We start from the raw sequence: 11,117 nt of genomic DNA, 5'->3' as shown, positions 1-11,117 counted from the left end.
AAAAACAACAGCCAAATACAAACGTACACATCACTATTATCGAAATCAATACATTTTCAACTGTCAAAAAAATAAACACAAAGTAGCAAATTTTAGTATTAACATCAAAAAGCGTACTTTTCATAACGACTGCACATTTTTACAACAGTGTCATTTCTACCAGACGATGGCAGGAGCAATTGTGCGATTAAATATTTTAACAAAACCGCAAATTGGTAAGAATTTTAATAAAATTCTTTAAAAAATTTAATGCCAATAGTTTAATTAGTCGAAACCTCAATGAATGATGTATAAAACATAAAAATCTATTGAGATTAAAGTGTGAAAAATTACTTTTAAAACTTGTACAAATTATGTAATTTTTCTCAGACTTGCGCTGGCAAAACAACAACAAGAACTTTGAGAAAAACAGAAAAATTTTCATAATTTGTATAATAGACGACAGATAATTACGTTTTAGTTTTAATAACTTATAATTTCATCATAATTGCACATATAATATATGGAACTATGAAAGTAATTGATTTTTTCTATTTTCAGCGTGCGTTTTGCCAATTGCGGCGCAACGTCGTTTGCAAAGCACGCAGGCACCACCACCCGGAACACCACCACCACAAACTAAAACCAAATTTGGTAATTTGGCCGATCAAGATCGTGTCTTCACCAATTTGTATGGTCGTCATGATTGGCGTTTGAAGGGTGCCTTGAAACGTGGTGATTGGTACAAGACCAAGGAAATCATGTTGAAGGGTGCCGATTGGATTATTAATGAAATCAAAACTTCAGGTCTACGTGGTCGTGGTGGTGCTGGTTTCCCCAGTGGCATGAAATGGTCATTCATGAACAAACCCTCCGATGGCCGTCCCAAATACTTGGTGGTCAATGCTGATGAAGGTAAGTACAAGATTTGGAACTTGGGGGCAAAAGTGAGGTTATTTAAAATTTTGTTACTTAAAGGTGAACCTGGTACCTGCAAGGATCGTGATATTATGCGTCATGATCCCCATAAGTTGGTTGAAGGTTGTTTGATTGCCGGCCGTGCCATGGGTGCTCAAGCTGCCTATATTTATATTCGCGGTGAATTCTACAATGAAGCTTCCAACATGCAATTGGCCATTGCTGAAGCTTACCAAGCTGGTTTAATTGGTAAAAACGCCTGCGGCTCTGGCTACGATTTCGATGTCTTCATGCATCGTGGTGCTGGTGCCTATATCTGTGGTGAAGAAACCGCTTTGATTGAATCCCTCGAAGGCAAGCAAGGCAAACCCCGCCTAAAGCCTCCATTCCCTGCTGATGTCGGTCTCTTCGGTTGCCCCACTACTGTAACCAATGTTGAAACCGTTGCCGTTTCACCCACCATTTGCCGTCGCGGTGGTGCTTGGTTTGCCAGTTTCGGTCGTACTCGTAATTCGGGTACTAAACTTTTCAACATTTCCGGTCATGTCAATAATCCTTGCACTGTTGAGGAAGAAATGTCCATTCCCTTGAAGGAACTTATCGAACGTCATGCTGGCGGTGTTCGTGGTGGTTGGGATAATCTTTTGGGTGTCATTCCCGGCGGTTCTTCCACACCCATCATCCCTAAGCATGTCTGTGATGATGTGATAATGGACTTTGATGGTCTTATTGCTGCTCAAACTTCTTTGGGTACCGCCGCCATCATTGTTATGGACAAGTCAACAGATGTTATTAAGGCCATTGCTCGTTTGATTTCCTTCTATAAGCACGAAAGTTGTGGTCAATGTACACCTTGCCGTGAGGGTATTGGCTGGATGAACAAGATTATGGGCAGGTAAGTAAATTGTGATGGTGAAATATAAGAATTTTAAGGGTTATTGGAAAAAATGTAAGATTTTTTTACATTAATTCTAAGTGAAAAGTTTCGTGGTTGGCATAATGAGTGATGTTTTATGCACTTCTGCTGATTTACAACTAAAAAAAGAATCAGCAAGTAGTAAGAAATCGACAACACAGCAAAAATTCAGACTATATTGCAGATATTGAGACTTACAAGGCTTTTCCTAGAACACTTACGAACTTAGCAATATCAACCTCTGAGATTGAGTTTTTCAATGAGTGCCGGTATATTAGACTATATTGCAGATATAGAGAGTTACAAGGCTTTTACTAGAACAATATCTGAGACTGAGCTTTTCAATTAGTGTCGCTTATCGCTGTCTCCAGATTGCCTCAATTATTTCAACTTTCAATGTTCAAGCACATCTCTTCGTGAAGTGCCTCAGAGCCCACTGTGATTGGATTCAGTATAGTCTTTATTTCAGAGTCACTATTTTACTCTAGTTAATAGTTGGCGATGTCATCACTAGTATTTGGACACCCTGTATTGCCTTGTTGCACCTTTCATCATTAAAAGCTGTTCTCGTATTGATAAACGTTTATGTGACAATTGGATCTTCACTTCAACTCGACCAAACTTAGTAGTTAGTTAGTTAGCTAGTTAGTTAGTTATTTAGTTAGTTAGTTAGTTAGTTAGTTAGTTAGTTAGTTAGGTAGTTAGTTAGTTAGTTAGTTAGTTAGTTAGTTAGTTAGTAGTTAGTTAGTTAGTTAGTTAGTTAGTTAGTTAGTTAGTTAGTTAGTTAGTTAGTTAGTTAGTAAGTTAGTTAGTTAGTTAGTTAGTTAGTTAGTTAGTTAGTTAGTTAGTTAGTTAGTTAGTTAGTTAGTTAGTTAGTTAGTTAGTTAGTTAGTTAGTAGTTAGTTAGTTAGTTAGTTAGTTAGTTAGTTAGTTAGTTAGTTAGTTAGTTAGTTAGTTAGTTAGTTAGTTAGTTAGTTAGTTAGTTAGTTAGTAGTTAGTTAGTTAGTTAGTTAGTTAGTTAGTTAGTTAGTTAGTTAGTTAGTTAGTTAGTGCCAAAACCTATGGTCTGGCACACTAACAATCTAACTACTAACCTACCGCAAGCACGCGGACTTACGATAGCTTATAATTTTGTTATACTTAAAAGATATCAAACATTTTAACTTTCTAATTTAGTGGAAAATCGAACATAAATAAATTTTATTTCTAATTCTCTACAGATTTGTAGCCGGTAATGCTGATCCCTCTGAAATCGATATGTTGTGGGAAATCTCCAAACAAATTGAAGGACACACTATCTGCGCTTTGGGTGATGGTGCTGCTTGGCCCGTACAGGGTTTGATTCGTCACTTCAGACCAGAAATTGAGGCTAGAATGAAGCAATATGCCGCCCGGGCTTCAAATTAAGAACGAAAGAGAGTAACTTAAAGAAGAAGTAGAAGGGGAAGAAAAAATTTAGCAATTTTTTGTTTTTTTGTAAATCGTTAGTACGAATAAAATTAATTAAACTATACATATTATAATTAATTTAAATGTCTTTAAATAAAGTGAAGTTAAAGAAAAAGAAAACAACCATAACAAAATGTTAAGAGAAATAAGAAAAACAAATAAAGTCATTAAAAAAAACACTAAACAACTATTTATATTTGTTTAAAAAGTAAATCAAATTTACCCAAAATAATAAAACACTAAACGGAAAAATGATTTGTTTTAAATTAATTTATTTACTCAATCTAATTGTAAAGTTTGTATATGCTTAATAACAGCATTAATGTCTTCCTGAGGCACTGGCTTGTGTTTAGGGGGGAAAGTGCAAACTTTCAAAGGACCATCTATTTGCTTCTGGGTATCATGTTCTACACATTTGGCGGGTATAAATTGGTATCTGAAATGTTATTAATTTTAAAGATTTAACATATATTCTTTTAATATTTTATTGGCAATTTGTATATTTACTTTCTTCCTGCTTCAGCGCTAAAGATGATGGCGAACAGAGCCATTAAACCAAAAAATACTGTTAATTTCATTTTGTTTGTAATTAGTTTTTTTTACGTGACCTTCTTAGTGAATGAAGTGATCTTGACGAGAGTGACCATGAAACTGAAAATTCTTTTAATAGTTAATTTTTAATATCTACTACTTTTTTTTAAATTTTAGTTTAATATTCATGAATAGTTATTAATTAATGTAAATTTATGTAGTTATTTTTTTGGAAACAAAATATTCTAGTTGAGAACAATTTGTACACTGAAAAAAATGTGAGATCAATCGCCATTTTAGGCAAATTTATGAAAATCTTTTCAAAAACGTTCCATATTTATAAATTTTAAAAATTCAAAACAAGCCTGATCTATGTTTTCCAAATCCTCTAAAAAAAACTTAAATTAGTTTTAAATATTTTTTCTCAGTGTTATTTGAAACTAATTAATATAATTACAACAACACTAAAGAAAGTAATTCAAGATCAAAGAGATCTGTTCTTTTCTTAATCTCTATAATTTATAAAGGTTTTATGCTAATTTTAATTAAATATTCTTTAAAGTATTAGCGTACGAATTAAAATTGTCATATTTTTATTTATAAAATATACATTCTTAACAATAAAACGATAGTGTTCAATTTGTCTTAATCGATATACTTAATTTTATATAAACACAGAATTTATTAAAAATTCCGCTGGCATGAGATATGACCTTCAGATTTGAAAGAGAAAACAGTCGTACCAAAAAGTAAAAGAACTATCAAAAAATAATGAAAACAAAAAAATAAGGAAGGGAGATCAGAAGGTCTCAAGGGTATTATGCTGAGATTTTGGAAATACAATGAGTACGATAGGTACTTTCTATAGATCCCATAATTGTTTCATCTTTAGGTTAAGATATCTCGAAAAAGAAAGAAGATACAAAAGAGGTAAAACTTTTATTTTAATGGACTTTAAGATAATATAACACCCTTTATAAATAAAGTTGTCTTCGCACTGATATAACGTCTCAGATATGGCTAAAAAGTTGTTTACAAACTTCAGGACATGATATCAATACAATATCATGTGGTGTAGAACTTCTGAAACCAGCCACGGAGTTAGCGTTCTTTAGAAAAGTCTATGAGATAAAAATTTCTTGAACTAATTTGTATTGGCATACATTCCCGCATTATAAAAAATACGTCATTCGGGCACATGGTATTCATAAAAAATCAAAAACAACAAAAATCGCAAAGCATAAAGTACAAAAGTCTAAACACATACGCTAGCATACACTTAGGCAAACAAACGTAAACACCGACAAAAAGGCTAAAGGAAAACGAAAGTAACGTTTCGACGCCTTCAAAATTGCAAAACACAGCACCAGGCAATATAACGTGCAAACAAACACATGCACGCAACTCTCCACGTTGTTAAAATTGGCAGGCAAACAAGAAAAAGCTTTTCACCACAAAACAAAACTAAAGCATATCATTAGGCAAAAGTTGGAAATAAAGAGAATTGGCAGAGAGAAGGTGAATCAAAGAGAGAGTGTTTTGCAAGCACTATTTACACAGCTTGATTACAATTGGAACCGCTGTCGACAAAGCATATAAAGAGAGAGGGTGGCGAATTACAATTAAGTGGCAGTCGATAGAGCACATTCTTCGACAAATTCTATTCCTAGCGGTCCGGTAGGCTGGTCCAGCCGTTTAAAAATGCCAGATTTATTTCCAGATTTTAATCTTACCCACTGTGCAACGCTTCAACAAGAAAATAATAGAAGGTTGAGAGTCTTATCTATAGTCTAGTCTATAGTCTAGTCTACAGTCTAGTCTATAGTCTAGTCTATAGTCTAGTCTATAGTCTAGTCTATAGTCTAGTCTATAGTCTAGTCTATAGTCTAGTCTATAGTCTAGTCTATAGTCTAGTCTATAGTCTAGTCTATAGTCTAGTCTATAGTCTAGTCTATAGTCTAGTCTATAGTCTAGTCTATAGTCTAGTCTATAGTCTAGTCTATAGTCTAGTCTATAGTCTAGTCTATAGTCTAGTCTAGACTATAGTCTAGTCTATAGTCTAGTCTATAGTCTAGTCTATAGTCTAGTCTATAGTCTAGTCTATAGTCTAGTCTATAGTCTAGTCTATAGTCTAGTCTATAGTCTAGTCTATAGTCTAGTCTAGTCTATAGTCTAGTCTATAGACTAGTCTATAGTCTAGTCTACAGTCTAGTCTGCAGTCTAGTCTACAGTCTAGTCTATAGACTAGTCTATAGTCTAGTCTATAGTCTAGTCTATAGTCTAGTCTATAGTCTAGTCTATAGTCTAGTCTATAGTCTATAGTCTAGTCTATAGTCTAGTCTATAGTCTAGTCTATAGTCTAGTCTATAGTCTAGTCTATAGTCTAGTCTATAGTCTAGTCTAGTCTATAGTCTAGTCTATAGTCTAGTCTGTAGTCTAGTCTATAGTCTAGTCTATAGTCTAGTCTATAGTCTAGTCTATAGTCTAGTCTATAGTCTAGTCTATAGTCTAGTCTATAGTCTAGTCTATAGTCTAGTCTATAGTCTAGTCTATAGTCTAGTCTATAGTCTAGTCTATAGTCTAGTCTATAGTCTAGTCTATAGTCTAGTCTATAGTCTAGTCTATAGTCTAGTCTATAGTCTAGTCTATAGTCTAGTCTATAGTCTAGTCTATAGTCTAGTCTATAGTCTAGTCTATAGTCTAGTCTATAGTCTAGTCTATAGTCTAGTCTATAGTAGTCTATAGTCTAGTCTATAGTCTAGTCTATAGTCTAGTCTATAGTCTAGTCTATAGTCTAGTCATAGTCTAGTCTAGTCTATAGTCTAGTCTAGTCTAGTCTATAGTCTAGTCTAGTCTATGTCTAGTCTATAGTCTAGTCTATAGTCTAGTCTATAGTCTAGTCTATAGTCTAGTCTATAGTCTAGTCTATAGTCTAGTCTATAGTCTAGTCTAGTCTATAGTCTAGTCTATAGTCTAGTCTATAGTCTAGTCTATAGTCTAGTCTATAGTCTAGTCTAGTCTATAGTCTAGTCTATAGTCTAGTCTATAGTCTAGTCTATAGTCTAGTCTATAGTCTAGTCTATAGTCTAGTCTATAGTCTAGTCTACAGTCTAGTCTATAGTCTAGTCTATAGTCTAGTCTATAGTCTAGTCTATAGTCTAGTCTATAGTCTAGTCTATAGTCTAGTCTATAGTCTAGTCTATAGTCTAGTCTATAGTCTAGTCTATAGTCTAGTCTATAGTCTAGTCTATAGTCTAGTCTATAGTCTAGTCTATAGTCTAGTCTATAGTCTAGTCTATAGTCTAGTCTATAGTCTAGTCTATAGTCTAGTCTATAGTCTAGTCTATAGTCTAGTCTATAGTCTAGTCTAGTCTAGTCTATAGTCTAGTCTATAGTCTAGTCTATAGTCTAGTCTATAGTCTAGTCTATAGTCTATAGTCTATAGTCTAGTCTATAGTCTAGTCTATAGTCTAGTCTATAGTCTATAGTCTAGTCTATAGTCTAGTCTATAGTCTAGTCTATAGTCTAGTCTATAGTCTAGTCTATAGTCTAGTCTATAGTCTAGTCTATAGTCTAGTCTATAGTCTAGTCTATAGTCTAGTCTATAGTCTAGTCTATAGTCTAGTCTATAGTCTAGTCTATAGTCTAGTCTATAGTCTAGTCTATAGTCTAGTCTATAGTCTAGTCTATAGTATAGTCTATAGTATAGTCTATAGTCTAGTCTATAGTCTAGTCTATAGTCTAGTATATAGTCTAATTTGACAACGCCATCGCCAAGCACAAGACAATTTTTTGCTCGCCATACATATTGTGTGAAAACTCATTATCGACAGCGGTTTGTGGTTCGAATTGTAATCAAACTGTTAAGAACCATCTGAAGTAAAGTTAGAACAAAACTAAAGCATAACATTAGGCGAAAGTTAAAATAACTGAGAATAGGGAGAAAATAAGTGAAACAGGAGAGTGTTTAACCAGGAGCAATGGTACAAGTAAAGTTGAATACGAACTAATAAAATGACTGTCTATTTGGCTGTATCTGTGCTGATGCCTGCTGACTGCTTTCCTGTATATATTAAGAAAATTTTCATTTGTGCTTTTTTAGTCTTCCGCGTAGTCCTTTTGAGTCATGTTGTTTGTTATCCTGTTTTTTTAAGTTAAACAAAGACAAGAGACCGTGCAAAAAAAAAACATACACACACAAACACACAATTTTCAATTAAGTTTTTCATAAACCAAATAAATGAAATTTAATTTGTTGGCAATTAATAAAAACAAAAGAAATATTAAATGATGAAATGAAATTTGCAAAAACAACCATAAAAATGCAACAAATATTAAAGAAAATTAAGTGAAAAAGTTATCAAAATATAACAACAAAAACCAACAACAATTGTTAAAGTTGAAAAAAAGAAAATAATTCTGTAATGTGTGCCTTTAACTAACTGAAACCAAAAAAAAATATAAAAATATTAAACACAAATTGTCTGGAACAGTGTTTTTTCGGCTTAATTTTGTTCCTTTGACTTGTTTGTTGTCTCTTGCAAAAACAAAGTTACGAAATCATTGGAATCATTTTTATTTCAATTTACAGCTAAAATAAAACTTTTACCTTTCCTCCCATAAAATAATTTACAATAAACACAGTCGGTTAGTATTTTAAAGATATTTTCACAAAATTTATTTCAATTTGTAAATGTTAACTGTCGTGTAATACTATTTAAGAGAGAGTACCAAATAAAAATCACATACACAAATTTGCACATCATCACCATCATAATTTTTATCATTATTTCTAATAAACGAAAGACGATTTTTTGTTTTGTTTCTTTTTTAAAGTCAAAAAATACGTTTAAATACTGTGATTCACATCCACAGAATCATATTAACACACTGCACAGTAGGGCAGAATTAAAATTTTTCAGAAATATATGTATCTGGTATTTCTAAACGGCTGGTTTGATCGGTAATAAATTCTTCAGGGGCAGTATTTTCAGAGACCTCAGAGAAATGTGGACCTTTTGGGCAAAATTTTATAAAGTACAATATTTTGTTATTTGTACTTGAGCCTCAGAGCACCGTCCCTGGATCATTTTAATTCGAATACTCCTTGGCTACGACCATGTCACATTTTATCCCTATCGGACGCTTTAGAAATCCCAAGATTTATTTCCAAAAAAAAAATACTGATTCTACCCCACTGTACACTGTTACATATGAAAATCTTATAAAATTCGCTTTAAAGTCAGCGATTCTGAAATGGTGGAATAATGGCTTAAGTTAGTATTCCACAGTTTTCTTAGACTCCTACTTTCACCTCAACTAATAACAGACTTCGGTCATATTGTTGGGACACTTGATGTAATTGTCAAAAGATTAAGACTTTCTAGACGTCTAGAGAGTAAACTATACTGGAATCTAAACTTTCAGATTCGGATAAAGAAGGTCAATGTGGCTATTTTTACCTACAAGAAGTCGATTGCTTCCAGTTGGGAAATAAAGTTATCTTATGGATGTAAAAGGTGGTCGCTAAGTACCTATTGTTTTAAGGACAATTAATGGAGTGAAAAGCAATGGAGCACACTGTGCAGCCATTAAGAGCACTTTATTATGGGAGCACCAGCTGACTTAATCAATCAATTTCAATTTTTTGCTTTATTTATAAAGAACTTCGCGTTTTTTATGTTTATTATTTATATTTTCACAATTTAACTCGTTTTAGTTTATTAAAATTGATAATACACATTCAAAATAGAATATAAATTGTCAAAATCAGCTGACATGTTCGTGCGACGCTTATGACGCTTACAAAAGTAGATAGTAGATCTACTCTAAGCATTCTATGCGCCAAGGCATCCTATACTTTTGTGCTTGTAACTTGTAGGACAGAACAACATTGATTCTACTTTTTTGGAAACCGCGTAGAATGCGAAGAAGCGTAGAACGCGTAGTGTGGAGCTCCAGCTTAAAGGAGATGGCGAAACATCTTATTTAGAGATCTTTATCGGCATACCGCATTTCAATTGCAAACTGACCTCGCGATCACGAAAAAAAAATCAAGTTGCCAAAAGAATGTCAAAGTTAATGCATGTGGCTGTCATACAACCCACTAAGATCACTAGTTTTGTAGTTGCCATTGGCCTTTTGGACTAAATCAGTAAACCGTTTGGGGTTTAGGCTTTATTAGTTTGGTTATAGGCAAGAATCTTTTAAAGAAATCAACTTGATGCAAATTCCAGAATGCGTTACACAAACATTTGAGAATCCCTGCCTTATTATACATTCTTATTAAACTTTTTTTTATAAAACTGGTATTTTACTCACTCCTTAAATTAGTTTGAACAAGAAAAAATCCCTACGAAAAAAATAATAAACTTTTTTCTCTGGTATACAGTACAAATAATATCAACATTTTTCACAAGAATATAAAAAAATAATAATAAAATAAAATTTCATCAAATCATAAGCAAAAAAAAAAAAGTAACAAACAATAGAAGAAGGACAACAGCCCAGCAGAAGCGGCAATAACAACAATAACAAAAGAAGAAGAAACAAAACAACAGGAAACAAGAAAAATAATAACGCGACAGGAGTACTTAGAATTTTTTCTCGCTATATGTAACAAAATACAAAAATTTTAAGGTAAGTCCTGATGTCTACTCCTACTCCTCCAACTTTCAAATATCTTTTAACAAACTAAATTTCGTTGTTTGAGGTTATATCACACATACACAAACACTCACATCGTACATATTTAGATCCAAACCCATTTGTAATTTAATCATTTTCACATTAAACTTGTGTCAGTTTTTTTGTTCTGTTCAGTTCTCTTATTATATTTTTTCGCTCAATCTCTGGTTTGTTGTTTGACTTTGACTGTGTCGGATTTTCTTTATATACCCTACAACATAAAATACTGGTCTATATCCACCTTTGAGGAACACCAATGCATTTCTGAGTATATTAAGCCTCCGCTGCATAATTTAGCTTGGATCCCATCGGTTTCTATTGATAGATAGATAGATAGATAGATAGATAGATAGATAGATAGATAGATAGATAGATAGATAGATAGATAGATAGATAGATAGATAGATAGATAGATAGATAGATAGATAGATAGATAGATAGATAGATAGATAGATAGATAGATAGATAGATAGATAGATAGATAGATAGATAGATAGATAGATAGTATACGATAGATCGATAGATAGATAGATAGATAGATAGATAGATAGATAGCAATAGATAGATAATAGGATAGATAGAAGATAGATAGATAGATAGATAGATAGATAGATAGATAGCTAGATAGTAGATAGAT

The 11,117-nt window shown here is 32.8% G+C and overlaps 3 protein-coding genes across 3 annotated transcripts in view; 2 read left to right on the top strand and 1 right to left on the bottom strand.

The window, feature by feature from the left end:
* The first annotated feature begins 92 nt into the window (after positions 1-92).
* LOC119610149 (NADH dehydrogenase [ubiquinone] flavoprotein 1, mitochondrial) lies at positions 93-3,340 on the top strand. Its single transcript, XM_037965269.1, has 4 exons — positions 93-215; positions 541-894; positions 958-1,792; positions 3,034-3,340. Exons 1-4 carry the CDS (start codon positions 167-169, stop codon positions 3,218-3,220), a joined length of 1,425 nt encoding a protein of 474 aa, XP_037821197.1. The 5' UTR covers positions 93-166; the 3' UTR covers positions 3,221-3,340.
* Positions 3,341-3,512: 172 nt separating this feature from the next.
* On the bottom strand, positions 3,513-3,945 carry LOC119610150. Its single transcript, XM_037965270.1, has 2 exons — positions 3,770-3,945; positions 3,513-3,698 (listed from the first exon to the last, which is right to left on the bottom strand). Exons 1-2 carry the CDS (start codon positions 3,838-3,840, stop codon positions 3,542-3,544), a joined length of 228 nt encoding a protein of 75 aa, XP_037821198.1. The 5' UTR covers positions 3,841-3,945; the 3' UTR covers positions 3,513-3,541.
* Positions 3,946-8,096: 4,151 nt separating this feature from the next.
* The window catches only part of LOC119610159, a 49,595-nt gene continuing 46,574 nt past the window's right edge, over positions 8,097-11,117 (top strand). The window contains exons 1-2 of the mRNA XM_037965282.1: positions 8,097-8,440; positions 10,185-10,432. The gene's annotated coding sequence lies outside the window, so the exon portion shown is untranslated. The remainder of the gene's footprint in view (positions 8,441-10,184; positions 10,433-11,117) is intronic.

This window comes from Lucilia sericata, unplaced genomic scaffold (assembly GCF_015586225.1).
Source record: "Lucilia sericata isolate MDLA Ls3-8-SP2 unplaced genomic scaffold, ASM1558622v1 Contig001129F_arrow, whole genome shotgun sequence".
NCBI classification, from domain to species: domain Eukaryota; kingdom Metazoa; phylum Arthropoda; class Insecta; order Diptera; family Calliphoridae; genus Lucilia; species Lucilia sericata.
This window is presented reverse-complemented; position numbering and strand designations above follow the sequence as displayed.

Coding starts and splice junctions, on each gene's coding strand:
- LOC119610150 (XM_037965270.1), bottom strand. CDS start 3,840: ATGAAATTAACAGTATTTTTTGGTTTAATGGCTCTGTTCGCCATCATC. Junction 3,699..3,769: donor AGCGCTGAAGCAGGAAGAAA/GTAAATATACAA, acceptor ATAACATTTCAG/ATACCAATTTATACCCGCCA.
- LOC119610149 (XM_037965269.1), top strand. CDS start 167: ATGGCAGGAGCAATTGTGCGATTAAATATTTTAACAAAACCGCAAATT. Junction 895..957: donor GGTGGTCAATGCTGATGAAG/GTAAGTACAAGA, acceptor TGTTACTTAAAG/GTGAACCTGGTACCTGCAAG. Junction 1,793..3,033: donor ATGAACAAGATTATGGGCAG/GTAAGTAAATTG, acceptor AATTCTCTACAG/ATTTGTAGCCGGTAATGCTG.